At 48.1% G+C, this 27,351-nt stretch overlaps 2 protein-coding genes across 13 annotated transcripts in view; one reads left to right on the top strand and one right to left on the bottom strand.

Annotated features, from left to right (window-relative positions):
- Window positions 1-27,351, bottom strand: part of DDB2 (damage specific DNA binding protein 2) — a 50,566-nt gene that overhangs the window by 17,739 nt on the left and 5,476 nt on the right. For 2 of the 6 annotated variants that reach the window (XM_071744898.1, XM_071744893.1), the window contains exon 2: window positions 9,377-9,522. The gene's annotated coding sequence lies outside the window, so the exon portion shown is untranslated. Of the gene's footprint in view, window positions 1-602; window positions 714-928; window positions 1,029-9,376; window positions 9,523-20,905; window positions 20,924-27,351 lie in introns of those variants that run through there. The other 4 variants (XM_071744894.1, XM_071744900.1, XM_071744899.1 and 1 more) reach the window with 4 other exon arrangements.
- On the top strand, window positions 702-22,717 carry PACSIN3 (protein kinase C and casein kinase substrate in neurons 3). Of its 7 annotated transcripts, none has more exons than XM_071744905.1 (13): window positions 702-840; window positions 12,321-12,393; window positions 12,594-12,952; window positions 13,847-13,947; window positions 14,375-14,531; window positions 15,344-15,579; window positions 17,125-17,280; window positions 17,882-18,057; window positions 18,791-18,911; window positions 19,378-19,514; window positions 20,152-20,217; window positions 20,718-20,878; window positions 22,408-22,717. In XM_071744905.1, exons 4-13 carry the CDS (start codon window positions 13,894-13,896, stop codon window positions 22,521-22,523), a joined length of 1,380 nt encoding a protein of 459 aa, XP_071601006.1. In that variant the 5' UTR covers window positions 702-840; window positions 12,321-12,393; window positions 12,594-12,952; window positions 13,847-13,893; the 3' UTR covers window positions 22,524-22,717. The 7 variants fall into 7 exon arrangements, with proteins under 7 accessions (XP_071601006.1, XP_071601003.1, XP_071601010.1 ...); XM_071744906.1 differs by lacking the exon at window positions 702-840 and adding an exon at window positions 1,020-1,125; XM_071744902.1 differs by lacking the exon at window positions 12,594-12,952.

Genomic DNA, 27,351 nt, shown 5'->3' with positions numbered 1-27,351 from the left:
CGTTAGAAATGGAAACTCTGGCAGGCAACCCCTATGGCATTTAAGAAAAGCTGGTTTATATTTAGAGCCTCCGAGGGCTTAAAGATGAGGTCTGTATTATTCAGATAAAGGTTTTCAGAGGAAAGGGCGAGTGACCCAACAGACTCAGCAGAATCGAGCTGAATGAGAAAGAAGGACAGCGAGCTCCTCCAGCCTCAGGGACAGCGGGTGCCATGGGGAACCTGGGGAACCTCCTGGGCCTCCGGCTCCACCGGGCTGGCTCCGGGCCCCGTGGGTCAGGTGGCCGGTCCGGGACACCAGATAACAACCTAAAACTCAACTCAAGCCCCGAATCCAGGGGGCAACACAGAGAGACCCCCACTTCTCAAGGCTGGCCCCATACGGGCAGCTCCCCTCAGGGCTACCTCCCTCCTCCTCTTCCTCCTCCTCCTCCTCCCGCGCCCGCCATCACGGGAACGACCCGGCCCCACAGCCCCCCCCCCCCCCCCCCCCCTCAGGGAGAGAGCAGCCCCCAGACCCCGCCCGGCCCCAGTCCCTCCCCGTAGAAGGGGGAACGGCGGGGAGGGCTGGCGCTGCCCCCAGCCCCCCGGGGCCCCACTTGCCTGGGCAGAGCCCGCTCGGCGGCCGCCCGTTAATTGGATCAAGGGCCCGGCCGCGGGGGTGGGGAGGCGGGAGCCTCGCACGGAGCTGCCCCGCCGCTACCGGAGTGCCCGCCCCGTTGGGCGCTGCCGGAGGCGGGGCAGAAGCCCCCGTGTCCCGCGCCTGAAATAGGGGGAGGGCCCAGCCCCAGCCCAGGTGCCTGCTGCCCGCCGAACCGAAGCGCGCTGAGCCTCCCGCGGGGTAAGCGACGCCGTCACCTTTACCGGGGCTGCGGGCTCCGCTCCCTGGGGGTCGGGTACCCCTCCTGCCGCCGGGACGCCTTGCGGACCTGTTCCCCGTGGGGTGCCGAGGGTCCTGGCGGCAGAACGCGGCTCAGGAGGCGCTGGCGACTGCGAGGGAAAAGTTTCCTCACGGCGAGGGGGCGGGTGTGGGGGGCGGTGCCCGCTCGGGTGCTGTCCGTGGGGAGAAGGGGCTTTGGGAGGCGGCTCGACGCGGTTCGACTCCTTGCGAAGCAGAGACCTCCCGGTAGTCTCGGGGAGCTGGGGCACGGTGGGGCCGGGAGGGGTGGCGGGGGCCTGGGTCCCCGACAGGTTGTTCGCGGGGGTCTGGGGAAAGCTGCCGGGAGGGCTCCGGTTCCTCCGTGTCTCTTGCAAGCGGGCGGCTGGGCTGACCTTCATCGGGCGCCTCCCCGGAGCCCGCCCGCTGCCCCGTCGCTGGGGGCTGCGGAGGCTCCCCCCGCCTCCTCTGGAGCCAGCGCCTTCGCTTCGCGGCGGGGACAGGGGCCCCTTTGTGCCGGATCCGCGTTGAGCCGCTTCCCACTCTGAAACCGGAGCCGCGGGCGCTGGCGGGGCTGTGGCAGAGGGGGTACAGCAGCTCCCCAGACCCCCAGGGGGAAGGGGCCGCGCTGGGGCCCAGGCTCGGGGGGCTGCACCCCTTTCTTCGGGTAAGGGGAGGTGTGTGTCAGGGTGCTGGGCTGCCGGAGTGACGAGTGCGACAAACGGGACAGTCCTGGCCTTGCTCCGTCCTCTTCGTGGCTTCTGTCCGGGGTGTCGGGCAGGGAGAGCGGGGTTTGCGGTAGGCCGAGGGGTGCTGCCTGCGGCTGTCTGGCCCGGCAGCCGGGGTTACCGTGTCCTCTCCGGCCCAGGGCAGGAAAAAGCTGATAAACATGGAGGGTATTAGTGGGCCTGAAGATCCAGGGCTTGAGAAGACAGTCTATGATTTGTCACTGCCGGCGGGAGGAGGGATCCCGGATCCCCGCGAAGCTATCGATAAGTGAAGCCTGCGTGGCCCAAACGCGTTAACCAGTTTCACCACTTTCTTTGCCAACTATGTGTCCTCTGCTTGCTTCAGTTCTTCAGTCTTGCAGAAGGCTCCGAGCTGGGTGGTGAGGGGGAGAGATTAGCAGACCACCTCTGGACACTTGCTCCTGCCTCTAGGAGTTAGTTTGTGCTTTTCCTTCAGTCTTTAACCCTCCTTATCCAGCTGATGCTCCCTGCCTCCTGAAAGAGGAGATGCATCCCTCTTCCACTTCCAATCCACAAAGAAATTTCTGATGGGATGGTAACTGATTGCAGTACAGAAACCTAGCAGAGCCTCCCACTCCACCCTGGAATTCAAATGTCACCAAGAAGTCACGAAGCCTTACAACAGCTCCAGTCATTCTTGGTGTGTAATAAAGGGAGCAGCATGCTCAATTGTAGAGTACAGGTAACACAACAGGGTCCAGAAACACCTTGCTCCAGCTGTGAGCTGGAGTCTCTGGGTGGAGTCAAAGTAGAGCTTCTCCCTGTGCATTTCATAACTGGGCACATTCTTTCAGGCAAGGATTCACCTTTCTGCAAAGTGCACAACATGCTCTGTGTGAGACTGAGTCAAGAGTGTTTTGTGTTATTAGTGGTATTTCACTAGAGGTTCCCTGAAATATTTACAAGATTGTCCCTCAAGTTGCAGCTTGGAAGAGAATGAATGTGTGAGCTGGATCCAGCTGCTTGCTGTCTTCCCTTGTGCTGTGCCTCCTGTACTGTATTGCTTTATTGATGCTTTTTTGTTTGTTTCTTTTGACCTGTGAGTTTGAGCTTCTTTGGCTTGCCTGCACTTGCTCAAGTAAAGACTGTCATCTTCTCAAGCTGTAAAAAGCAGTAACTTCACTCTGTCATTTAGGTATAGGCTTGATAACAGCTGCCTGCTTGGAACTTCATTAGCAAACGTCAGGGAGTGCATAAGGACTGTGTGTGACTGGACTGTGCCAAAATGCCACAGGTCCTTGGCAGAAAGTGTGCATAGCAGTCATAAAAGCCTGAAAATCTTGTGAGCCTAAATTAATTTCTTTACAGGACAATGATGGGTGCTTTTAGTCATTTTAGTTAATTGTGGATTGCATAAGAACTAGCCTTAATTTTCTGGGCTTTCCCTAGATGACCATGAGTTTAAAAAAAAAAGGTAAACAAACAAACAACCTGCAACCAAATAAATATACCCCGTGTGTATATTTTTTTTAATTATTCAACAATACAGTTGGGTGTATTTGTAATGTGACTACTTTTCTTAGGAAATGATTGCAAAACTGAGAATTCATTAGTCACCACAGCAGGGGTAAGATCAGCTTCTGTTAGGGGCTTGTATGATATCACCAAATCATGAGTGTGGCAAATTCTGCATGTTCTTTATTCTGGTCATCATGAGGGCTGCAGATTATTCAGTTGTAGTTTGAGCTGTTTCGTCTGTGTCATGGCTGGCATCCAGGGATTGAACTGGGGACCTCAAAACCATAAAAGCCTGGAGCATGAGTGGAAAAAGCTATGCTCTTGATCAGAGAGCATTAATAAACTACATCTATTTTTGCCATCAGCTGATCAGTGATGTGTGAATTTGGGTTGCTCTTGAGAGTTCATGGGGAAATGCCTAAACAATAGGGCCTTTGAGGGACTCTTATCTATTTAAAACAGACTTTTCTGATCAAGCAAGCTATTTTATCAATAGTTACTCAGGGTGATGGATGCAGAGGGTACTGGATGTCAGGGAACTGTGTCATATAGATTGGGGAAAAAAAAAAAAAAGGGCAACCTCATGTTTTAGTCTAAGGCCTTAGTGGTTGTGACAGAAAAGGGTGATTACTGTATGTGGAAGTTTTCATGAAGAATTTGGGATCTACCTCTTTGAAAATAACAAAAGAACTCTGCATCCTTGGAGCAGTTAAGCTGTTCAAGGGGTGGCTTTTTGCTGCCACCTTGTAGCGTGGTTACCATGCTGCACTCCGTGTAATTTAACATCCAAATGCACTCTGCCTGGGCACAAGTTTTTATCAGCAGCACAAAGTGTAATGTCAATACAAAGTGTGTCCTCTGCTGTGATCATCTAGCTTTGATTCAGTGACTGGTACAGGAGTTTTATGTCCCTTCCAGCTGAAATGTGGGCTGAAGCTGGGCACTGCTATAAGCAATATATGTGACTGGCATCCTAATCATTCTCCAGCCTTCACTGGTTTCTCCTCACTGTCAATAGCACAATAGCAAAGAGCCTTCCAGACTTGTGATAGTCAGAATTTGTGTGTTAAATCCACTGGCTGTCACTGGGCATTGTAGTTTGTTGAAGAGGCATGTGAGAGATCTCCATGGCACCGGGGGCCTGGATCCAGAGGCATTAGGCTTGTGTGGGATTTTGTGCTCTCCTAGTTGGGTGACTGTGATAGGATTTTGTGCATCACAACCTGTTGGGAAGTTTTTTTTCCAGACCCAGAGGAGAATTAGAATTGCTGCAGGCAACCCACAACGAACAGTGTTATCAAATCTTCAGCCTCATCAGTCCATGCTGTGAACTTGCCCAAGCTATGTCTCTCTTTGTTTGCAGGAAGATGTGGCACTTGCCTCCTGGGCTCTTTTCAGTCACCTGTAGCTGATTGTCTTTTGGCAGTAACTTCTGTCTCTCCCTCACTCTCCTGCTCCTGAGAGTGCTGAGCTGCTGTGTAGAGGTCTGAAGTAGGCTTGCTGCCTGTCTCTGCCAAGGGCAAGAAGGTTTTTTTGAGGATTAGGGGAAGACACAGCATATTTCACTTTGTGAGTGATGCTAGGGATTTATATTTGCTTCTTAGTGTTTCAGTCAGCTCTTCCTTGCACCAGGACTTCTGAGCTATGGAAACCTGTGGGGAAGTTGCTGTTGACTCCAGTGTTGACTGCCCCAATGCAAGCAAAAAAAAAAAAAAACCAGGGTTTTGAGTTGTGGGATAGAGCTGTTTCAGGAAGCCATTCAGGAGAAATAACACCCACTGGATCTTTCTGTTTGTGTTGTCTGGTTTTAAAACATTGATTCTGAAGAGTTAAAATCCATCCTGTAATGCATGGCCACTGGGCTGACTGTCCTGTTTGCTTGTGTTCTCCTGGAGTCCTGTGGATAACTTGGGATGTGAAGTAATTTATATTAATAGTCCCGTTCTTTAGCTTGTGATCCAAAAATTTATTTGAAGAGGCACTACTGATTCCAAAGAGCAAATTCTGTGCATAGTATGAAAGTAGATAAAAGTTGCTCCATGACATACAGGATAATGAACTTCAAGAAGAATGCATGAAGTATGAGTATCTACAGCACAGGCCAGTTCTGGCTGCCCTACTTCAACCTTGTTATTTGTGCTTATCTCTGGGAAACAACACAGTAAGACATATCTGTATCTTTAAGGAATGGAGTGCCTATGAAGTGAATAAAATTGGCCAAACTGTTCTTGAACCAGGAGGTGCTCCAAAGGGGATCAGTTAGTCAATGTTCTCTCCAGCCCTCAGAGTAAGGCAGGTTTTCTTTTTACATGCCATGTCCACGAAAAGACTGTAAAAGCTGATTTACAGTTCATATGGTGCTCAACTCTGCCTGACAGTTGCCGTTGTTCTTTGTTATTTAGATTTTTCTAAATAACCAGATCTGTCTCTGGTGGCAAAAGGTGGAGAGCAAGCCTTGCTGTCCAAATGGGGGAACTGACTGGTATGGAACAGAAGCAATGGGAGTAATGCTTTACCTCCTTCTCTTTTCCTATAAGAGGTGTCCTAGCCCTCAATCTAACCCTATTCAGTTCTCATTTTTAAAAATCAGTTTTATTCTTTCTACATCCTGTTTGGGAATTGGATGAACTTGAGAAATGCCTTGATGATGATTTTTGGGTTCTTGTCTGCATTGTATGAACATTTGTAAGGAAACCTGTTTCAGAGATAAAGAAAGGCAGTACTTTAAATTTATTGGCCATATTGCTGCCACACACTTGGTCTGAATGACAATATACTTGCCAACTCTTCCTTCCCTTGCCCCCTTCTTCTAAAGACAGGTAATGGGAAGGACAGATATTGGTAGAATGAAGCCCGAAGTTTCAGAACTGCATCTGGGTTAAAAAAACACTGTCTTCCAAATGGTAGGAAGGGGTGGAGAAGGCTGATGGGAGGCATCTGACTGTTGTGCAGTCCAGTGAAGCAAGAAACCACCAGAAGCTGGGTGTCAGAATGGAGCTAACTGGCTTGTGGCTCCTGTGAAGCCTGACTGCATTGATTGCATTCTGCTTCCTGAAGACTTTCTAATGCATTCAAGTAAACTTGATCCTTGCTCTGGGGGTTGCAAGGTGATTCAATCACAGGGAGAATATTCAATTGACAAGGAAGGGACTTACAGGAGTTTGCTTTGCTTTTCTTTTGTGGTTGGTTGGTTTAGTTTTCCCCTTTTCTCCCCTCAGCCACAGAAGATACCCCCATCACCACTCCCCATTAGCTTGCTCTTCATCTAAAGATCTTCATGTAAAATCTGTACAAAAGTAACTTCTTTACTCAAAGTGTGGTTGGAAGTGGATAAGGCTCAGCCTGCAGTTGTGCTGAGGTGCCTTTACTAAATTATAGGTGACTGTGTTATAGGGTGGACTATTGGTCTTTTCCTACCAGTCACTGAGAGCTGAAAAAAGCTCTGCATTCATTGCAGATTGAGACTGCTGAGGAGGGGTATAATAGCTTTGATTGGAGCTTTACACAACTCTTTATCAGTGATTTAGGAGGAAATAACTTCTAGTTGTTTGAGGTCCCTTCTGATGAAAAGGGAAGTGCTAATTGCATTTATTTGCTGGCAAGCTTGATGTTTATTTTCAGAGGCTGATGCAGGATGGTGGGAAGTGTGGCAGCAAGCAGTGATGAGGCTCAGGGAGTGGGACAGGAGAGAACACAGCAACAACATCTGCACATGTTAAAACCTTGCCTGTCCTGAGAGAAGCAAAGTGAGGAGTGGGAAATGGGCAAGCTGATGAGTGTGTGGAACAGGAGCTATGTTACTGACAGGGATAAGAAAGTGGGCTAGTGTAGTGCTGTTCCTGCTAGCCTGGATGTGTCTTTATTAAGCTATCTGCAGCTTCTGCTTGTAGCTGCTGGGTAAATACACAGACACAGTACACCTGTAAAGGTTGTTGCAGCAACCATCTTAAACACACCAAATGAACAGGGCCTCTTGCCCTGTCACAGGAGGGTACTCCATGGCCCAACTCTGGTTTCTTCCCTCCTGTGACTCTGTATATTTACCATAATGATAAATCTCCTAGGAAGAACAAAGAAGTTTTCCTAGGGAAAACTAACACAGCCCAACACATTCCTTCATTAACATTGTCTCATTGTTGTGTTAACCAGCATAGATCTATTCTGTACTACTAAAGATCAACTATATCCTATTGGGAAAGAAAGCAGATTTTTTTCCTTGACTTGGCAAAACAATTTCTGCTGTGTCAGTCAGGAATCCTAACCCTTAGATCATCAGCAGTGTGTTGGTAGAAGCTTCTCCTGTAGCCTTGGCTGCTGAGAACCTGACAGGGAACATCTACTAACTGTGCTACCTAATTCTGAATGGATCTTTTGAAAACAACTTGGGGTAATGCTTAGGGGGATGTCTGGCTTCAGTCAATACCTTAGCTTGGTCTGAATGTGGAGAAGACCAATATAAAGACTCTGTGGTCTGAAAAAAACATTAAAAAAGCAGCGTGTAGTCTCAGGAGGTCTGCCCTTCAAATGGAAACAGGATCCTGTCTGTACTTAAGTACTTTGGTGTAAGCATGGAGAATTTTGGTAGTGGATGGCCACATGATCTCTAGAGAATCATTGTCTGGGAGACAGGCTTCTGTTGCTGGCTTGCATGTAGCTGAGGTGACCTTTGTGTGTAGTTACTGTTCTGCCTGATGTCTCTCTGGCCAGAGAGATCAGCTGGAAGCCTTCTGGAAGCCACATGAGGCAGCCCTGGCAGGCTCCATTCCTGAGGGGGAGCAGCTGGAAAATACTGACTCTTAGTCCCTGTCCCAGTCAGGTGACTCTATTGAGGGTGTGACCACAGCAATAAGATAAATAAGGGAAGTTTTGAAGAATCCTTATGGTGCTTGGCATCTTCTCTAGCTGCAGACAAGAGCTGAGCCCTCTTTAGAAAGGTGACTACACCTGTAAATACACAGTGTGCTGTGTATTCTGCATGTGACTGAGCACCTCTGCAGTCAGTGCTTCAGAGCTATTGGATGTGCACCTCCAGAGATGGACAGGACACCCTGTGGCACACTCCCATTTCATTCTCTCCATCAGGAACCTTCCTAACACTGCTCTACCAGCAGCAATCCAGTTCATTACACTGCTGCAGTCATGTGGAACCTCCTGACTCCAGCTCTCTAGTTTCTTTCTGACAACAGAAAAAATTAAAAAGCTTTCATGTCTGCATTTCTGTAAGGGGAGGGGGCTGTCATCCCCTTGTCTATTTGGATTGTTCAGATTGAAGTGTTTATCTGCAGCCAACCCAAAAGTGCTCTGGAGTGAAAACAATCCCTTCACCACTGCCTGCTGCACAGGGAAAATGACTCTTTGGGAATCAAACAAATTGATTGCAAAAATCTCACATTGCTGCCCTGTGGTGTTAGCTGTTGTCTTGGTGTGGGAATTGGCTAGCAGCAGCCCATTCCTGATTAAAACTCTTAGCTTGACTTGAGCCCTAACATGGAAATTGTTCCATAATAAAAATGCTGCTGTTGGCATTTGGGGAAGAGGAGTTGGGCAGAGGGCCCTGTGTGGCAGAATCTGTGGCACAGATGGATTCCTGCAGGGCTCCATGTACCAGCCCTTTGAGCTTTTGAGGAGTTCAGGGGTTTGTTCTTGGCAAACTTATCAAAACAACTGCTCATGAGGAATCTCAGGAGGCAGTCAAGCAATGTACAGAAGTGATGCCTTGGGCATTTGGAGGTTGGAAGTGTTGGAGTGTGGTGTAGAGGGAAGAGGATCTCTGTGGTTTCCCTGCCCTAAGGAATGGCTTCTGAAGTGGAGAAGAGTGATTATTGCTATTCCAAAAGTTTTACTTGTGGATCAGGACCCTGTTGTACTCGTGTTGTGCAAACATGAAACAAAAGGCCATCCCTTGCAGTGTGCTGCCAGATTCACACCTGGTCTGGGCAGGAAGGCTCCAGCCTTGGTCTGTGGTCTGAGATCTTGGACTGACTGGAGCAGAAGTGGGATTAACAACATGGCTGAAGGTGGAAACAGCTCTGCCATGGCAAGCCCTCTGGCAGCTCCCTGAGTGGAGTGTGGTCCCAGGGAGGCTGTTGGGAGCCATTTCATCTTTCTGCAACTGAAGACCAGGAGCCATTTTTTGATAACTTAATAGGGAGCTGTTAGCAGGTGTGGCCTGATAACTGTGTTGGTCATAAGTGAGATCAGGTATTTGGGGGGAGGAAGGGGAGAGTACATTTTCTAATACTGCTAGCAGAAAGGGTTGTAGAAATCTCATTTGCATGGTTTAGTTTGCTCACCTGACGTTGCTTGTTGGAGTGGTGTCTGTAGTGTGTTCATCAGTGATCTTGAAGAGGTGTGAAGTGCATAAAATCCCTCTCTCCTCCTTCAGAGCTTGTCTTGCAGGAGCTGCAGTGAGGTCTCAAGTAGTTCTTGTCTCTGATAGCTGAAAGAGGAAGGCAGAAAGGTAGGGATAAACATTCCTTTGCCCTGCAAACATGATTTGTTAAGATAGCCTCCTCTTGGCAGAGGTGGCAGTAGCACCAGAAAGTCTTGTATGGTGCTGACCCACATAGACATAGTGACACAACATAATTCAAGCTATACTGCCAGCCCTTCTCAATCATGTGGTGGCTCTTGCTGTACCAGGCTGCCCACAAGGTAGCTCTGTTATTTCTGCTGTGCTGTGAAACAGCCTGCAGGCTTTGCCATGTATAACTCACATATTTGCTTTTCCTGGCAAATTCAGGTTTTCCCTGGTCTCCAGCCCCTGCTGGCACACAACGTGTGTGGTGTTTTGGGAACAACTAAGCATGAGGGGGTGGAGTGGCAAAGTGTTTGCTCTTCTAGGGCTCAGGGTGACAGCAGCAGCTGCTGTTCAGCTCCTGTGTGGACTTCTAAGTACCTTCCCTATGTCTGCACGTAGATCCAATTTGATCTGCTGACTGACATGGGCTAATGGAGTATGCAAGGTCCAGAAAAAGCCTGGCAGAAAAGGGTCCTCCTTCTTCTTTGGCCCTTTTGCTTTTACCAGGCTTGATTTTTCTGGACTTATCAGCCTGTAGCAATATTACACTATTTTATTGTGTTCTCCCACCCAGCTCCAGTATAGCCTTAAGCTGTAGGATACTTTGCCACGTGATATTGTGGATGCAAAAAATTCATGTGGGTTCAAAAGCAGATTGGAATAATTAATGGCACAGAAATCCACTGAGTGTTACTAAATTCATAGGTGCCACATCAGCTCAGGAAGCTCCCATCAACAAATTGCTAAAGCATGGAGGGAGGCATCATGTGTGCTTGCTCTGCCCTCAGAGTGAGGGGAGGCTGAGGGGAGGCTGAGGGAGCTGGGGGTGTTGAGGCTGGAGAAGAGGAGGCTCAGGGGAGACCTCATCACTCTCTCCAACTCCCTGAAAGGAGGTTGGAGCCAGGGGGGGGTTGGGCTCTGCTCCCAGGCAACTCTCAGCAAGACAAGAGGGCACAAGAGGTCTCAAGTTGTGCCAGGGGAGGTTTAGGTTGGACATTAGAAAGAATTTCTTTATGGAGAGGGTGATTGGAATGGGCTGCCCAGGGAAGTGGTGGATTCTCCATCCCTGGAGATATTTCAAAAGAGCCTGGATGTGGCACTCAGTGCCAGGCTGGGAACCACGGGGGGAGTGGATCAAGGGTTGGACTTGATGATCTCTGAGGTCCCTTCCAACCCAGCCAGTTCTATGATTCTATGAAGGTAACTGCTTTGGGCTGCTGTCTGTAGAGGCTGTGAGGCTGCAAGAACCCTCAGTCTGATCCAGCACAAATACTGTTATGTTTCAGAGCCTGTTGATCTTAATGGTAGCAGATTCAATTACTTGGGGTTTTAATTCCTGGGAAAATAAGCATGGCTCGAATTCTAGTGTGGAAATTGCAGAAAGAAAGGATTCAGGTTTTCAGTGGTTTTTTCCTTGTTTTTTTCGTGCACACTTGGATGCACAAAAGCTTTCAATCTGTACCCCCAAATTTGAGCCCTGTGTAGTCAGCTTGAACTGGAAACCAGAGATGGAAGGCATGTTTGTGATTCACTGATTCCTAATAAAGCAGGTATGGGGGTGTGGGGTGGAAAAAGTGATCCAGCCTCCATGTGTCATATCTAATGGTTCTGTGCCTTCATCAGGAAAAAGAAAGGAAGGGTCTGTGACAGATTTAACTTTTTAGCCAGTGACCTGGATCATGCAAAAGTATCTCACTTCTTCTCCCCACTCCTTCCTCATCACAGGTCCCTAGTCAGTTTGCAATTACCCAGTCTGCTTCTCTTTCTCTCCTCTTTTCCCATCTTTTTTTCAAGCATACAAAATTGTCCTAAAATCTGGCTAAAAATCCCACTCCTCCCAGGTTTTGCAGTTTCTGCTCTCAGCTGTATGATCTTTCATTGACATTAACTTCCAGCCTTAGCCAAGCAGATACTGACAATTGAGGAAAAAGTTTATGCCTCTCTTGTTTTTAAATAAATAGGCTGTTGACATGGAAGTGAATTTCCAAGGAAATGTGTGAGGTAAACAAAATGCCTCTTTTTGCCCTCGCTTCCCTTACCCTCTGCAGGCCTTTTACTTCCCTTTGCTCTGTGGAAAGCTGATGACAGTTACCTATACCATCATGCAAAATAAATTATTTCTGAGAATGGCACAGCTTACAGAACCAAGGATCAAAAAAGCTCTGCTGGTAGAGAACCACATCCTACCAGAGCTGTGCTGTTCTGCTACTAAAAGGAGTCCAGGCCTCTAAATGAGGATATGGGTTCTTCTAAGTTCTGGTTTTGGAGTTTGTTTTTTTTTTTTTTTTTTGTTTTAATGTAGAGTTATCAAGTCTAAATCCTCTTTGTTGAACTGCAGAGTGCATGGAAGCAGTGGGGTTTGCTGCAGCGGCCACTGTAGAGCCAGGGAGAGCCAGGCCCCACAGAGCCTGCCTGGGCAGTGTGCTTATTTTAGTCCTTTCTGACCCAAGCTGTCCCCTTTGCTCAGCTGTTGGGATGCTACCTTTCCTGCTGTCATTCTGCCCCTAGGTTTCTATTTTAACTGTCTCTGGGGCTAGGTCTTGTGACACAAGGATTTGGCATCTCTCCTACGTGCTGGAATGTGGCATCTTGGGAGGCACAGGGGCTGCAGCTGCTGTACCAGAGGGTGCCCCTCCTCAGAGCTGGCAGAGGGGGACACCCCAATGCATCAGAACAGGCAGCAGTGTTCTGACCCTGCCCATCTCTCTTTCCTCCAGTCTTGTTCACTGAGTTTGAAGAGCTTGTCAGCTGCCCACTGCTCCCCTGCAGCATCTCACTTTCAGCTTCCAGGTATGTAGTTACTGGGGACAAGAGTAGGGTTGCATGCCCCAGAGGCATATGAGATGGCTTTGTAGCCTGCTGACAAGTGGTGGGGAGGGAGGAGAAGGACAACTGGTGGCATGGGTGGGAGTATTTTTTTCAGGTCTCAAGGTTTGTGCACCCGAGTGTCAGGTCCCATTTCACTGCTTGCTTCTCTGACTGGAGTTCAGCACCTTCTGGAGAAATCCGGAGGAACAGCATTACTGCTGATGCTCTCCATGGGAAGAAACTGAGCAAATGGAGCCAAACTGTTTCCTGAAGAAACGTAGGAAATTCCTGCAGTCTGTGTTGGGGTGTTTGATGGTGTGGCTTGTGCCACTGAGAAGAATTTGGAGGAGGTGGGAAACGTGGACCCTTGACCTGCTCATCGTGTCTGCTGTGTGCTCCGTGGGCTGACAGAATGAGCAGATACCTCTCTGGGGTGTGAAGGAAGCTTTTTATAACCAGGAATGTGCAAGAGGAGAAGTGGCAGTGAGGGATGTCTATGCTGCATTAACCCAGGCTTGCCTCCAATGGAGTGGGTTTGTGTGTGAGTGACTGGGCTTGGGCCTTCTTCCATTAATCCCTCTCTCATTCCTGCACAAGAGCAACCCTGAGGAATTCCAAGTGTCACACCACTGACCATGTCAGGAGCAAACTGGCAGCACAGACTATTGCAGGGGAACGGGCAAAAGCTCTGAGAGCCCAGAGATGAACCTTTTCCCATCTAGCCCAGATTTTGAGCCCAGTGAGTTGAGTATAATGAGGGCCCCAGCCCTGCAGGGATGTTTGTAGGGAAGCAGTGCTGCTGGGCAGCCAGCATGGGTGCAGCAGTGACATTTGGCTGGGTATGTCCCAGCCTCTTTCTGTAGTTGTGTTCAAGCCCAGCTCAGCTGGTGGGCAACACACAGGGCTCCTCCCCATTCAAGAGATGCCTGCCTGCTGACTGCTCAGCTTTATTTTCTCCAGTCAGTTGGTGTAATCCTGAGTCATACTGGGAAGCTGGAGTTGTCTCCACTGATAGAAGACTTTTAAGTCTTTTGAGGCAGATTTCTCATTGCTTTAGCTACCTCAGTTTCTGTAGCTTTTCCTACCCTCTTGAGGGCTTTGGTTAAGGATCTCTGCAGAAATGTCTAGTGCTGCTGAAGAATACAGGATTCACTAGCATCTCTTTTATCTGTTCAACTGAGGTTTGGCAAAATTGTCTTCTACAATGTGCTAGAGGCCTGCCAAAGAGGCCATCTGTCTACAGGGAGGGAGGAAGCAGGTTCAGTCCTGGGCATCTCTGCTGAATGTGGCCATCTGGTGCTGGAGATGCAGTGATGCCAGTGATGCCTCCAGGGCAGCAAGTTGGGCTTCTCTGGTTCCAAGAGTCTCAGAGAACTGTTCTTTCTGCAAAGGCTCAGCCAGTGCTATGCTAGAAACCACTTTTCTCTCTTCTCAGCTTAACTGAAATCTGCAAAAATTCTCTGCTGCAAGAAAACAGGGGTGATGTCATCAGAAGATGATGCTGGCGGGGAGGCCCCTGGGGGCAGTTTCTGGGAGGTAAGGAAGGATAATCAGAAGGTGGGGGAGGTAGGAATGTCTCCTTACCTTCCTCCTGTGGAATCAGGGGGTTGGGTTTCAGGTTTCTGGGTGACGCGTTGTTGGGGAGTGGAAGGGAGGAACTGTGGGGAGGTTCAGTAACATGCTGTGTGTTACTGTAGGGAGGAGGTGACCCTTTTCTCCATGGCTGCTGTAGAATGATTGTTCCTTGTTCAGTTGACATTGATCTGAGCTGAGAGAGCAACAAAGCAACTCGGGTTCTTCCATCCACTCTTCTCCCTGTTCAAGAGAGTGCCCGAGGGTGGTGTGATGGGCTTCAGAAGGGCCTCTGCTCCCTTCCCATGCACTGACTGACCTGCTGGTGTCTGTTCTGAAGGAGCTGTGGGTGTCAGCACAGTCCAAATAATGATCTTGTGCAAAATTTCAGGCTGGAAACTACAGGCGGACAGTGAAGCGTGTGGATGATGGGTACCGGCTCTGCAATGACTTAATCTCCTGCTTCCAGGAGAGAGCCAAGATTGAGAAGAATTATGCCCAGCAGCTAACAGAGTGGTCCCGTAAGTGGAGGACCAACGTGGAGAAAGGTAAAGGTGGCAGGATGGACTGGGAACAGGGTGCATCCATGGCACTCTTTTCCCTGAGTGCTGTCTCTCACTGAGGTGATGCTGTTTCCTTGGGGGACAGGCTTCCCTTCTCCAGGAAAGGGACTTTCTTGGGTGTCTCTTACTGTGTGTATGTGTGTGTGTTTTTGTAGCCAGTCTGCACTTGGAGATGTGTTCTTTCCATTGTCAGGTGTGTGCTTACAAAAAAAAACCAAAACAAAAACAAAAAACCAAAACTGTTTGTTTAGTTTGGTAAGTCCTTGGGTAGTCCAAATCTTAAATTAAGATGAGGACTTCTTCCAAGGATGGGTTGGCTGTCTCTCCTCCTTTTCCTTCAGTCAGGGAATAACTACTAATGCTGTGATTTAGCAGCAGTGGGCTCCAACTGATAGCATCTCTCAAAGTAATGGGAAATACTGGGACAGATGTCCCAAAGGACCTACTGGTCTCTGAGGCAGAAGCTGAGCCTCAGTCATGAACTGCTTCTGCCTGTCCTGACACTCAGGTTGGATCTGTGGAGAGAATTTTCTCCAGAAACCTTCTTCTAGCAGGCACCATCCAGGACAGCTGAGGCTGCCCAAAAAGAGATGTCCAGCTTGGCCAGCTCTTAACAGCCACTCGAGATGTTGCCTGTTTGGACAGCGTGGAGACAAGTCAGTGCTGATTTGTGTGATGGGGCAGAGTTAAGGAAGTGACTCCATGAGGAAGGGATAGATGTGTGGATGAGGAAAAGAATCTGCATTACCTCCTGTGGGCAGGAAGTGTAAGAACCCCTCTGGTGCTTGTTCCTGCAGGTCCCCAGTATGGCACCCTGGAGAAGGCCTGGCATGCCTTCCTGACAGCTGCAGACAAACTGAGTGAAATTCATGTAGCTGTCAGGAACCACCTGGCTGGTGAAGACTCAGATAAGATCAAGGCCTGGCAGAAGGAGGCCTACCACAAGCAGATGATTGGAGGCTTCAAGGAGACAAAGGAGGCAGAGGATGGGTTCCGCAAGGCCCAGAAACCCTGGGTGAAGAAGATGAAAGATGTGAGCAAAATGTGAATGGGGAAGGAGGGAGAAGGGCCCCTGAGCTGGCTGCCTGAGGAGTTTGTTAGCCCAGTGGCTCTTGAAGTTTCAGACAGAGTAGTAGAGAATGCCAGAGAGGGAGGGATGTCTTGGTGGTCTCTTGGGGGGGTTTTATAGTTCCCTTCCCACATGGGAAGAATCAGGATCATTTGGTTGAAAAAGATTTGAAAGGCCATTGAGTCCAAACTTTATCCTAACTCTGCTGGATCCAGTGCTAAAACTATGCCCCTAAGCACCACATCCACACCTCTTTTAAATATCAGTAGGGATGGTGAATTCAACCCCTCCCCTGGGCAGCCTGTTCCAGTGTTTTATGACCCTTTTGATAAAGCAGTTCCTTATGATATCCAATCTAAACCTCCCCTGATGCAACTTGAGGCCATTTCCTCTGGTTCTATTGCCTTCTGGGAGAAGAGACCAAGGCCCACCTTGCTACAGCCTCCTGTCAGGTAGCTGTAGATGGTGATAAGGTCTTCTCTGAGCCTCTTTTTCTCCATGCTAACATAACCCTGCTTCTCTCAGCTGCTTCTCATAGGACTTGTTCTCCAGACCCTTCACCACCTTCATTGCCCTTCTCTGGACTCACTCCAGCAACTCGAAAGTCTTGTACTGGGGTGCCCAAAACTGAATGGAGAATTCAAGGTGCAACCTCACCAGTGCATCACTTCCCCAGTCCTGCTGGCCAAACTATTCCTGATACAAGCCAAGATCCTGTTGGCCTTCTTGGCCACCTGGGCACACTGCTGGCTTGTATTCAGCTGGCTGTTCATCAGCACCACCAGGTCCTTTTCCTCCGGGCAAGTTTCCAGCCACTCTGCCCCAAGCCTGTGGTGTTGCATGGGGTTGCTATGACTGAGCTCTTGGCCTTATTGAACCTCATGGAGTTGCCCTCAGCCCATCCAGATGCCCCTGCAGAGTCTTTCTACCCTTGGGCAGATCAGCACTCCCTCACAACTTGTTGCTGTCTTCAGATTTACTGAGGGTACACTCCATCCCCTCATCCTGATCAATAATAAAGATATTAGAGAGAACTGGTCCCAGTACTGAGCCCTGGGGAACACCACTGGTTACTGGCCACCAGCTGGGTTTAACTCCATTCATCACAGCTCTTTGGGCCCAGCCTACCAGACAGTTTTTTCTACAGTGAAGAGTACTCCAGTTTCTTGAGTTTCCTCAAGAGCTGTCAGTTTCTCTGAGAGAATGCTGTGGGTAACAATGTCCAAGACTTTATTAAAGTCCAGGTGAACAGTATCCACTGCCTTTCCCTCATCAGACTTTGATAACAGGCTCTGTAGTCCTACATGGCAGGTGAGCACTGGAAGAGAAGTCATTTGGAGGTACCTCTTCCTTTTGGGTCATAGTTTTACTAAAAGCCAAACTGGCTTTCCTTTTAGGTTGTCTTGAAACAGTTGCTGTTTACTATAACAAATCTTAACGTGCCCTCAATGAGTAGTGGAGGATCAGTGTGGTCAGAATCATGGCTTTCTCTGCTTCCTCTTTCTACAGGTGGAGACTTCTAAGAAAAACTACCATACAGCCAGGAAGGAGGAGAAAACAGCCCATACAAGAGAGAACCATGCCAAGGCAGACTCCTCTGTCTCACAGGAACAGCTACGCAAGCTGCAAGAGCGTGTAGAGAAGTGCACTCAGGAGGCAGAGAAGGTGAATTGGTGTTGGATGGATGTGGGTTGTGAGGATGCTCCCCTCAGGAGGAGGGAGGAAAAAGCACCGGGTGTAACACCACTTAGTGAAATGTCCCCTGCTGAAGGCTGTAATGAGGAGTGAGATTTCGGTGTCTGATGGTTTAGTGAGTTAGGCTGAGACTTCAGCTCCTAAGACTAGGGGCTGTTTATCTTTGGTGTTGGGTAAGATCTGATTTATCAGTAAACTTAAGGAGAGAAAAAAACAAAAAAACAAAAAAACCCAAACAAAACAAACCAGGGATTTGGTGCAGGAAGTGGGAGTTGCAGAGCTGAAGTGGCTACTGAAAGTGGCTGGCTTTCTTGCCTACAAGAGTGAAAGTGCAGAAGGTCCTCTGTAGAAGAGGATGGCAAGCAAGAATAAAGAACTTCCAATAATAGTAGAGGAACAATGGACTGGGATACCAGCAGTGGGATTTTTATTTCTTCTTTTTGCGCCGCATTTGTTCAGCAGCACAGGGGTAAAAAAAACCTGTCAGTCCCAAGCCACAGTAGGGAGAGTGTCACTGGTTTGACATCAGGGCAACCCATCTCACCATTGCTGTCCTCTTGGGTTGATGCAGTGCAAGGATCAATATGAGAAGATGCTGGAAGAGCTGAACCGCTACAACCCCCGCTACATGGAGGACATGGAGCAGGTATTTGAGGGCTGCCAGGAAGCGGAGCGCAAGCGGTTGTGCTTCTTTAAGGAGATGTTCCTCAATCTGCACCAGCACCTCAACCTCTCCACCAGTGAAAGGTACCCCAAAGGGGGAGTCTGTCAGCCTGGGGTCTGGTGAGGGGGGTACCAGTTCTCTTGCTCCTTCCCCTTCCATGTGTCTGAGAAGTGGGATTTGTCCCCTTTACACTGAGGTGTCTCTGACCTCAGACACCATGCTCCCTAGAAGGTTTTTGTTTTTTTTTTTCCAGTACTGTCCAGTGGGTGTGGTTCTGTACTGTGAAATACCTTCATGTTGCTGTGTGTAATCCCAGTCTGAGGAATGCAGCTCTGTTGTTGCCTTCAAGTATCTATAGCTATTACACCCATTCTGCCTTGAGTAAAGAGGCTTCTTGTGAGATAATCACTGTAAACACACAGGTTGCCCTTTAGTAAGGGTGACATGGAGGAAATAAGTACACCCAAATATCTTCTGTGCTGCTCTACTTCAAGGTGGAGGCAACAGATCTGAGCCACCACCTCCCTTTCTGTGTTCAAGAAAGTGCCAAGCTCTTCCAGTGCTCATCTGATGGGCTGTGCTGGAAGCTGGCAGATGTTTGGTGTGGCAGTGGTGAACAAGTCTGTCCCGTTTGTCAGGCTGACTCCTCTCTAAGTGTGGCTGCTCTCCTAGGGCCGAGCAGGGATTCTTAATTCTGGGGGACTTTGGATGCTATGTAACTGTGCAGGAGGAGTTCACACTCTTCCTTCCTACGTGGCTTCTGGGAAAGTGCTGAGAGACGTGGTCACTGATGGTTCTGTCTGTTCCTGGTGACAGCTTTCACGCATTGTATCGAGATCTCCACGAAGTCATCATGGCTGCAGACAACCAGGAGGACCTGAAATGGTGGCGTAACACTCATGGACCAGGCATGGCAATGAACTGGCCTCAGTTTGAGGTGATGTAGCATTCTAGAAAGCATTACTACTGTTTCCAGACATCTGTCTGCTTTGCTGAAATTGGGGGATTGCTCATATTGTGCTGGAAAGACCGTGTCTTGACTCAGCAGTCTCAGGACATTAGGTTCTTCTGAAAATTTTTTTGTATTGCGAGCCCTTTGGTGCCCAAGGGGACATCAGCAATGCTGCAAAGCTGCAAATGCTTGAGCCATCCAGCTGCAAGGTCAAAGAACAGGAATTGGTGCCCAGGGCTTTGGGACCAAGTTTCTGTTAATTTTTTTTCCATGGGCCCTCTTGTTGCACTTTTGATGGGACTGAGCCTGCTACACCAGTGAGGTGCAGCAATCATTTGGTTGGTGGCCCGGCCACAGCTGAAGTGTGACCTGATGTTCTGTCTTTCTGTACTGGTCAGAAATGATGCACAGAACTTTAGTATCTGAGTGATTTGATGATTTCCCTGAACAGGAATGGTCCCTTGAAACACAGAGGACAATCACCAAGAAGGAGAAGAGTGGCAAGATGGCTGATGATGTCACACTGACCAGCATTTTGCCTGCAAGGGATGGTGTTGTCTCACAGACCCCTCTGCAGACAAAGCAAAGGTGAGGGTTAATTCAGGGACATATCAGGTTAGGAAAAGTACAGTCCTGCCTAAGGTCATGAATGAGTTGGACTGACAGGAGTGATCTCTTCTGAACATCCTGTCTCTTGGCCATGGCCTTTGCCTGTGCCACTCTGGAAATTACAGGGTAGAAAAGGGGGCTTAGGGTTTTTTGTTTGGTTTTGTTCAGTATGTACTGGCTCACAGGTTGTCTTCCTTGTGAAGGTCCTTCTAGTGGTGAGATCTGACCTGGTCAGACTAATGCTGTGGGATTCTGGGATGCAATTCCCCAATTCTTTTCCCTTCTAGACAATGTGAGGAGAGTTGGGAGCTGGCAGCTTTGCCAGTGAGCTGAGCTGTTTTCTAAATGCAGGCATCTGTTTTGGTGAGGGGTTTTTTTGTTTGGTTGTTTCTTATTTTTCCTCTGGCATGGGTATAGCTGATTCCCATGTCAGGGAGCAAGCTGGAGAATAGGAAAGGCTGAAGAGTCCTACAGTTCCAGTAGCCATACTGCTTTGAAAGGTGAACCCTGTCCCAAGTGAACCTGACAGAAAAGACTGGGGATAGAGAGATGTCTCAAGGCCACTACTGTAAGTCACAGTCTGTTGGATTCAGAGGCTTTATTTGCCAATCTACAGGTGTTCTTATCAAGAGGAGCAGAACAGCCTCTCCCATGACAGCCTGCAGGCACCCACCCACATGAAGTTAGTATGGAACATAGCCTGTTCAGGGTTTTTTGGGTTCCAGGTGCCTGTCCTCTGCTGCTCTTCCCCTCTGCTCTCTTTCCTGACTTGGAAAATAGCTCTGTCTCTTTGGGATGGGAAACCTGGCTTTTCCTGTTTGTCTTATTCTCAGCTGGAATAACTCTAGACACAGATGGACTCCAGTTGGGTCTGACCTCCCTTGTCTGAGGGTCTGATAGTTAGGGTGAGGTTATGAAGAGTGTGCATATGTGAAAATATTTTGTGAATGAGTTACCCTCCTGGCCCTCAGGGCCCTTAATGCTGGGATGCTTTCAACCAAATTAGCATCTCCTGGTATCTCTCCTCCCTCTTCACCCTCCCTTGGCTGTTGGGTCTCTTGCATCCTGTTCTCCAGCAGAGCAGTCCTGGGGGAGTCAGGGTGGTGCATGATTGAGGTGGGAGGTGGGTGAGAGAGGAGTCTGCTAACAACCATCTTGTCCCTTCTCCTTCCACATACACAGTGGAGGCAAGGAAGATATTTCGGAGTGGTCAGATGAGGACACTCCCAAGAAGTGCCTGGATGCCAATGGGCACGAGGAGGACATAAAGGTACCAGGTGTGCGGGTACGAGCACTCTATGATTACACAGGACAGGAGGCTGATGAGCTGAGCTTTAAAGCAGGTACAGAAGCACTAATCTCTTACTAACCTTTTGCTGTCCCCACTTGGGCTCACTGAATGACAGAAACACTCTTGTGAACTGGATGTCCCCCTGAAAACTGATAGTTTTTTTTTTTTCTCCTGGCCTGGCCCATTGCAAGCTCCTCTGAGGTGGATGATACACCGGGCAGTTCATCCTGTTCTAGACTAAAAGACATAAAGCAACATAAAAAGAGCCTTGGTCACCATGTGGGGAGAGCAGAGCCCAAGTGGTAAAAGAGATCCTGTCTCCTCCTAGGGCATTTAGTGTGCACTGTATCTTCAGATTTGATTAAATGCTTCTCTTATGTGCCATGGATACAAAAAAACTGTATAAGAGGTCTGGTCTTCAAGGTAACCAGAGGAGAGAAGAGAGAAAGTTCAGCTGTCTGGCATGCACTACTGAAGGCAGAGTTCAGCTGGCACAAAACAACTTTGCAAACTGCTGCTCAAAATGGGCATCTTGAAAGTGGAGATCCTGGCTCCCAGCAGAGGACTGAACTAAAGAGAATGGAGGAGCAGACAGACCCTTCAGTTAAATTTAGTTTGCCTGTGTCACCTCCTCCTGTCAGAGGACACACAGATCTTAAGAGTGTTTCCAGTCTTGCTTGTTTTGAGTCTAAATGGTATCTCTGTGTTACACCTCTGCTGTAAAGGCACCAAAGTCCTTTGGTAGCAGGGTCTTGTGCCTGAGGTCAGTATCTATGCTGCAGTGTTACCATGTTAGCCAACTTCCTAACACTAACTCATTGCTTTAAAATGTCTTACAGGATGGGGCTCTAGAACTTTCTGCTTTCTCTTTCCTACCACCAGATGTACTGAGGCATGACTGCTCAGCTCTAGTCATCCTCTTCTTGAATCTGCTCTGAGCAGCATGTACCAGGAGGGCTCAAGCATCACAGCAGATGACTTTCTGAGCCTCTGCCATTGTGGGACAAACTTATTGATGCCTCTCTCTCTCTCTGGTAGAAGTGTATGACCTTCTACTGTGGAGAAGGGGACCTTTCTGCTCTTTCCCAAAGTAGATCTGGGAAGGTTAAAAGCCTTTCCTGGTCATAGTCTGAGAAATGAGTTGATTCCATGGTTTGCTGGCCAGACACTCCATCATGGAATAGTCATTTTGGGTCCTAACAGCCACAGCTCTGCAGTCTCCTGGTTTCCTTACCACCTGCTACAGAGGAGCCACATAGAAAAATTTCTGAGACCACTGTGACCTCTGTTCCTCTGGGGGCAGGAGAGCAGGCAGAAATATAGGGCACAAAAATATTTCTGATGTTGAACAGCAGAAGTGAAGGTCTCTTGGGCTAAGGGATGGTGTTGAGAACAGACACTGAAGAGGTCAATAACTCTGGCTTTGGTTGAACTGTGCACTGTGATGCTGAGTGTGATAAGGGGATAAAAGTGTGAGATTCAGACCAAGAAGTCTTGCTTTTTATCAACATCTTCTGAGTTGGGCAAGATATCATTCTGGCTTTCCCAAGGCTTCCTCCTAATGACTGTTTTTGCTTTTAGGTGAAGAACTAATGAAGATTAGTGAGGAAGATGAGCAGGGCTGGTGCAAGGGTCGACTTCTCACTGGCCAAGTTGGACTCTATCCTGCTAACTATGTGGAGAAGGTTGGGTCATGATTGCCACTGCCCTGCTAGTGTCTGACAGCCACATCTCCTGCAGAGGTCACTGGGTCACTGCTGGCCCCAATCCACTTTTGTGGTTTATCCAGCAACTTCTGGACTTTGAGAGCACGTATTCCATGTAACTAATGCTTTATTTTCAATGCCTAGACCTGTAGGGATTTTCTAATAAATAATCAAGGATGAGTAAAGACTTCTCTTACTTTGAGCACTATAGGAGTGTAGAAGTGCAGAAGGGAACAGATCCTCTTGACTTGTACTCGGGGAAGGGAGAGAAGTGACACATGCAACTCTTCAAAACAGAAATAGGGGACTTTCTTGGCTTCTGTGCATCCATAGTGTGGTGGGGCTTGCCCTGCCCCCAAGCTTCCTGTTCAAGGAACTCTGGATGTGCAGAGTAATAGGGAACTTCTATAGTATTGCTTCCCCTTTTTGGCTCAGTTAAGCTGACTGATAGAAATCTATTTATTCTCCCCCATGCTTCAGAAGCCTTTGGTATCCTTCACCTTCAGGCTTGCTGGCTCCCCTGGTAAGACAGCTTGTATAAATGATACAGCTTCAACAGACTGGATGTCTCTTCCCACTGACCCTGGATGTATTGGAATAACACCAGGAATTCATGATAGTATAGCTCTGGGACAGGAGAAAGAGGCTTCTGCCTTGCATGATGTGGCTGTTCAGGCTACCAAGTTGTGAACAGAACTGTTTGACAGCAGGTTGGAGTTGACTCAATGTTCCCTGAACCCTGACACACACTGAAGGCAGTAATTAACCAAGAGGCAGCCACATTCCTGTGCAGTTCTGCTTAGGACCCCTAAATGCACAAGTATCTGTTGGGGTTCCTAATGCTTCTACTCTGGGCTGTGCCCTCTCTCCATGAACACTCAGTGCACAAGCAGAAATCCTCTTTTTCCCTTCTCCTAGCATGCCCAAGTCAAGCATATGTGTAAGTGTGCTCCCTGCTTTGCCCAAGACTCCTACACTGTGATGAGGGTATCAGTGTGGAAGCTTCCTGCTGCCTGGCACACCAGGAGCTGCAGAGGGATAACTTCTTTTGGCTGTGAATTGCTGAAGGTGTAGCTGTGCACAGATCAGGGCTGTTCAGGTCCCCTGGACTATCAGATTTCTTTGGCTTGGAAAACCTCTGAGGCTGCTGAGACAAAGTGGGGTCCTGATCCTAGTGGTTTGCATCCTCAAGCATGAGGACTGATGGATATGTTCCATACAGGTTCAGCCCAAGAGCTGGAGGGAGCAAAAAAGGGTTGACCATTTTTGGAAAAACAACAATTGTTTAAAAACTTTTTACATCCTGCATCTGCTTGAAATTATTGCTGAATTGCATTGAGTTTTGTAGAAGCATTCTGTAGTGAAATCCTTATTCTGGGCTAGCACATGTGAAGAACTGGGTTAAGTCACACTCATAAAATGAAGTCAAGCAGAGTGAAGTGCTTCAGAGCTCTGTGGAAAAGGGACAATATGGATAAGGAAGTCTGAAGTCACAGGTGAGCATTTGGGATTAAATGGCTGCAGAATGGTAACAGCAGCCAATGGACCTGAAAGGCTGCAGGGATGGACAGATTGAAGCATTGGTTTAATTTAATTGATGGGAGATAAAGCATGTTGCCTGCCTGTCAGGACAGAAAGTAACCTTTTACAGCACACTGGATGCCTTGAAATGTAGTCAGCCACAGACAAAGAGATCTGAGACTAATGCTGCTCAGTGCTTTGGTGAGACCACAGAAATGTATCAGCTGTTGAAAGGTCTTGCTTAAAGAAGCCCTAGGAAGGTACCTCCTGAATGGGGAGAGGGGATGCAGGCCTAAAGAACACAGCTAAAGGATTTTGTTTGGAATCAGTAATGCCACTTCTCAAGAAAAAGATAAAGTATTCCCAAGAGACAATTTAAGCATGTTAAAAATTTAAAAATGTTAAAATTTAAAATTTAAGATGTTAAAAATGCCTGGATTTAGCTATAAATTTCCCTAATCCATGTCTAATAGTTGAAGAAACCTCTAAGCTTATGCCATGTAATTAGAGGTGGAGTTGTAAAAGCATGGGGATTTATTTGAAGATCTGGTCTCTGCCTCAGGTAAGGTATGCTCAGGGCTGTACACTGATTCCATGTGTTCCACTTGTTGACCCAAAACTGAATGATGTGTTGCTGCTTTGTCCTAGCATGCATGGATGTGGGGAGAGCAGGCCTGCCATGGGAGGTAACACAGACAAAAGCAGTCAGGGCTTAGAATGACCTGAGAGGTGCTCTACTGAATGCTGAAATTTCCCTTGTTAGCCTGGCTGTTTTCAAACACTAGTGCTGGCCCTTCATGTAAAAGCAAAAAAATCCAGAAGGGGGTTATGGAGGATAACATGGAGGCTTGGCTTCAGTTCTTTGCCTGAGTTCTAGTGGGATTATAATTAGGGATGGAGTTAGGTGTGGCCAGAACATGCTGTGAGGACAGAAATGTCCAGTGGACAGGACCTCTGATTACAGTGCAAACAACCTGAAACTCCACGGGACAAAGTCTGAACAGACTTGTTTGTCCTAGGAAAACACAACCACCCCATCATCATGGGCTGCCTGAAGGTTTCCAGAAATAGTGACATTCTGCAGCTTATGTGAACCAGTCCCCTGAAGGAATGTTTGCATGTCAGAAATCTCTGCCAAGAGCTGAAGTAACAGACAAGAGACAACACCTCAAGAATGAAGAATTGCTTGGCTGGACTATACCTCACAAATTTTGGCATGGCAAAAATATAGTCTGGGGTACCCAAAACCAAAGGGATTAATAAAAGAGAGCCTGTGTAGTAAAGAACCAGCTGGGAGAAAATAAAAATAAAAAAACAAGCACATCTAATGATCTTATCTTAAACTAACAGCTCTGCCTGGAGACTTAGTTTTCCACAGAAGCAAATGAGGTTTTGTGAACCACAAAAGCTCCAGCTGAAACTTGTCATCCATGCCATGGCAAAAGTTTTGTGTGTGAACAGAGAGGTGCAGACTTGAATTGCTTCCAGAAGGCCAGCAAAGCCCATGCTTCCCCCATGGCTTCTGTAAAAACATACAGATCCATTTCTGGGCCTGATGGGCAACACAGTGAAAACAGTATCTACTCCTTTTTATTATTTATTTATTTAATAAAGCCACTATTTGTGGAAAGCCTGTACACCTGTGGTTGGCAGATCATTAATTTGGTTCTGGCATCTTCCTGGAAAATATCTCACAAAGCTTGGATTTCCTGTTGATCATTAATTTTTTTAGGAATGGGAAGCTGAAGATTCTCTGTGGCAGATCACACCCATTTCCCCAAAGCAGCAGCAGCTGAGCTTGCTCAACCCATTAATGATGTTTCTGCCCTGTAGGCAAAATCTGGGTCCCAGAGCCCACGGGGCAGCTGTGCTCTGTGATGGCAGCTCGGAACTGTGGTTAACATCTTAGCTCTTGGTGGCACTTCCACTGCCCTCTGTGGGGAGCTTGGGGCCACTGGTGCTTCAGTTTAATTTCCATCCTGTTGTGGTTGGTTTGTTGGGCACAAAGAGCTGAGGCAGATGTGAGTATGTAGCAGTCCTGCATGGACACTCCTCAGAGCAGGATGGTGGGAAAGGTTGGGCAAAAGAAGAAAAGTAAGGCTGCATGGTATGAGGCAAAGTGTCTTGAGAGGGAACTTGCACACAAGAAAGAAAAAGTAGGAAAACGCTTGCAAAAAGTGTTGTACCACTGCTCAGTGTGCAAGGAGCTGGAAAAATTGGGGGCTGTGAGGGAATGAGGCTGTTTACCAAGCTCCCTAGCTAGGTTCTTAGAGGATCAGAGAGAGTGAATATAAGATGTTAGTGGAGAAGACAAATCCTTGCTGAAAGGAGGGTACAGGGGGGGAGATGGCAATGGAGTAGGTCCTGGAGCTGCAAGAAATTGGTTGGTTTTCTGTTGGAACATCTTGACAAAGCAGCATGGCTACAGTGAACTTTTCCAAACTAATGTCAGGCCAAGTCTCCTCAGCTACTTTCCATACATCCATTTTTTCTGGCCTTGTCCTGTTTTTCATCATCTGCTTTGTCTGTCTCTCATCTTAAGACAATTACAGCTGCACCTTGGGGCTTCCTTTCTCTGCAAGCAGCATAGTGGTGGTCAGCACTTCTGTTTTAGTGTGGGGGCCCATAATCTCTCTTCAGTCTCAGCCCTTCCACTGGGTCCAGCTATTTAAAAATCCTGTGGTCTCTTCCTCCCTGCATTTCTTTCTGCCCTTCCAGATGGAAATCTTTTTCCTAGCCCTGTCCTCTACCCCTTTGACTCGACTACCCCTTTCCTTCCTGAGTCCATTGTTCCTGCTTTCAGCAGGAGGCTGACACCAAAGCAGTCACTGTCCCCAGCTGTGACCACACCAGCCCTTGCTCTCAGATCCTCCACAGGGCTTCCCACAGGTGCCACACAGTTCCTAAGGCATGTTACACCCACAGTCCTATGGGTCTGTCTCACCAGTGGCCCTGCATACCCTCTACACCTTGTGGCCACCCGTGGAGCTGAAGCACTGCCACACAAACCACTCCTAACAACCTATTTGACAGTGTTCTGTGGAACATCTCTGTTTTCAAAAGAGCTTCATAGTAAACCAAGAGCTTTCCCATCTTGCCTTGCTTACCCTTTTTCTTAGCCTTGCTTTCAAGACTTTCTTCTGCTTCAGGCATGCTTCCTACATGTATAGGGGCTGCAGGCAACGAGTCCCTCTATTAAAGGGGCTTTTAGAAAACTTTGGAGAGTGGGGTGATGTGCAGGGATGAGAGTTTACCTGTCAGCTGGAAAATCTGGAAGGTCATGTCTGATAGGAGGAGA

This window comes from Heliangelus exortis, chromosome 5 (genome assembly GCF_036169615.1).
Source record: "Heliangelus exortis chromosome 5, bHelExo1.hap1, whole genome shotgun sequence".
Lineage (NCBI taxonomy): Eukaryota > Metazoa > Chordata > Aves > Apodiformes > Trochilidae > Heliangelus > Heliangelus exortis.
Note: the sequence above shows the minus strand (reverse complement) of the source record. Positions and strands in the feature narration are given on the sequence as shown.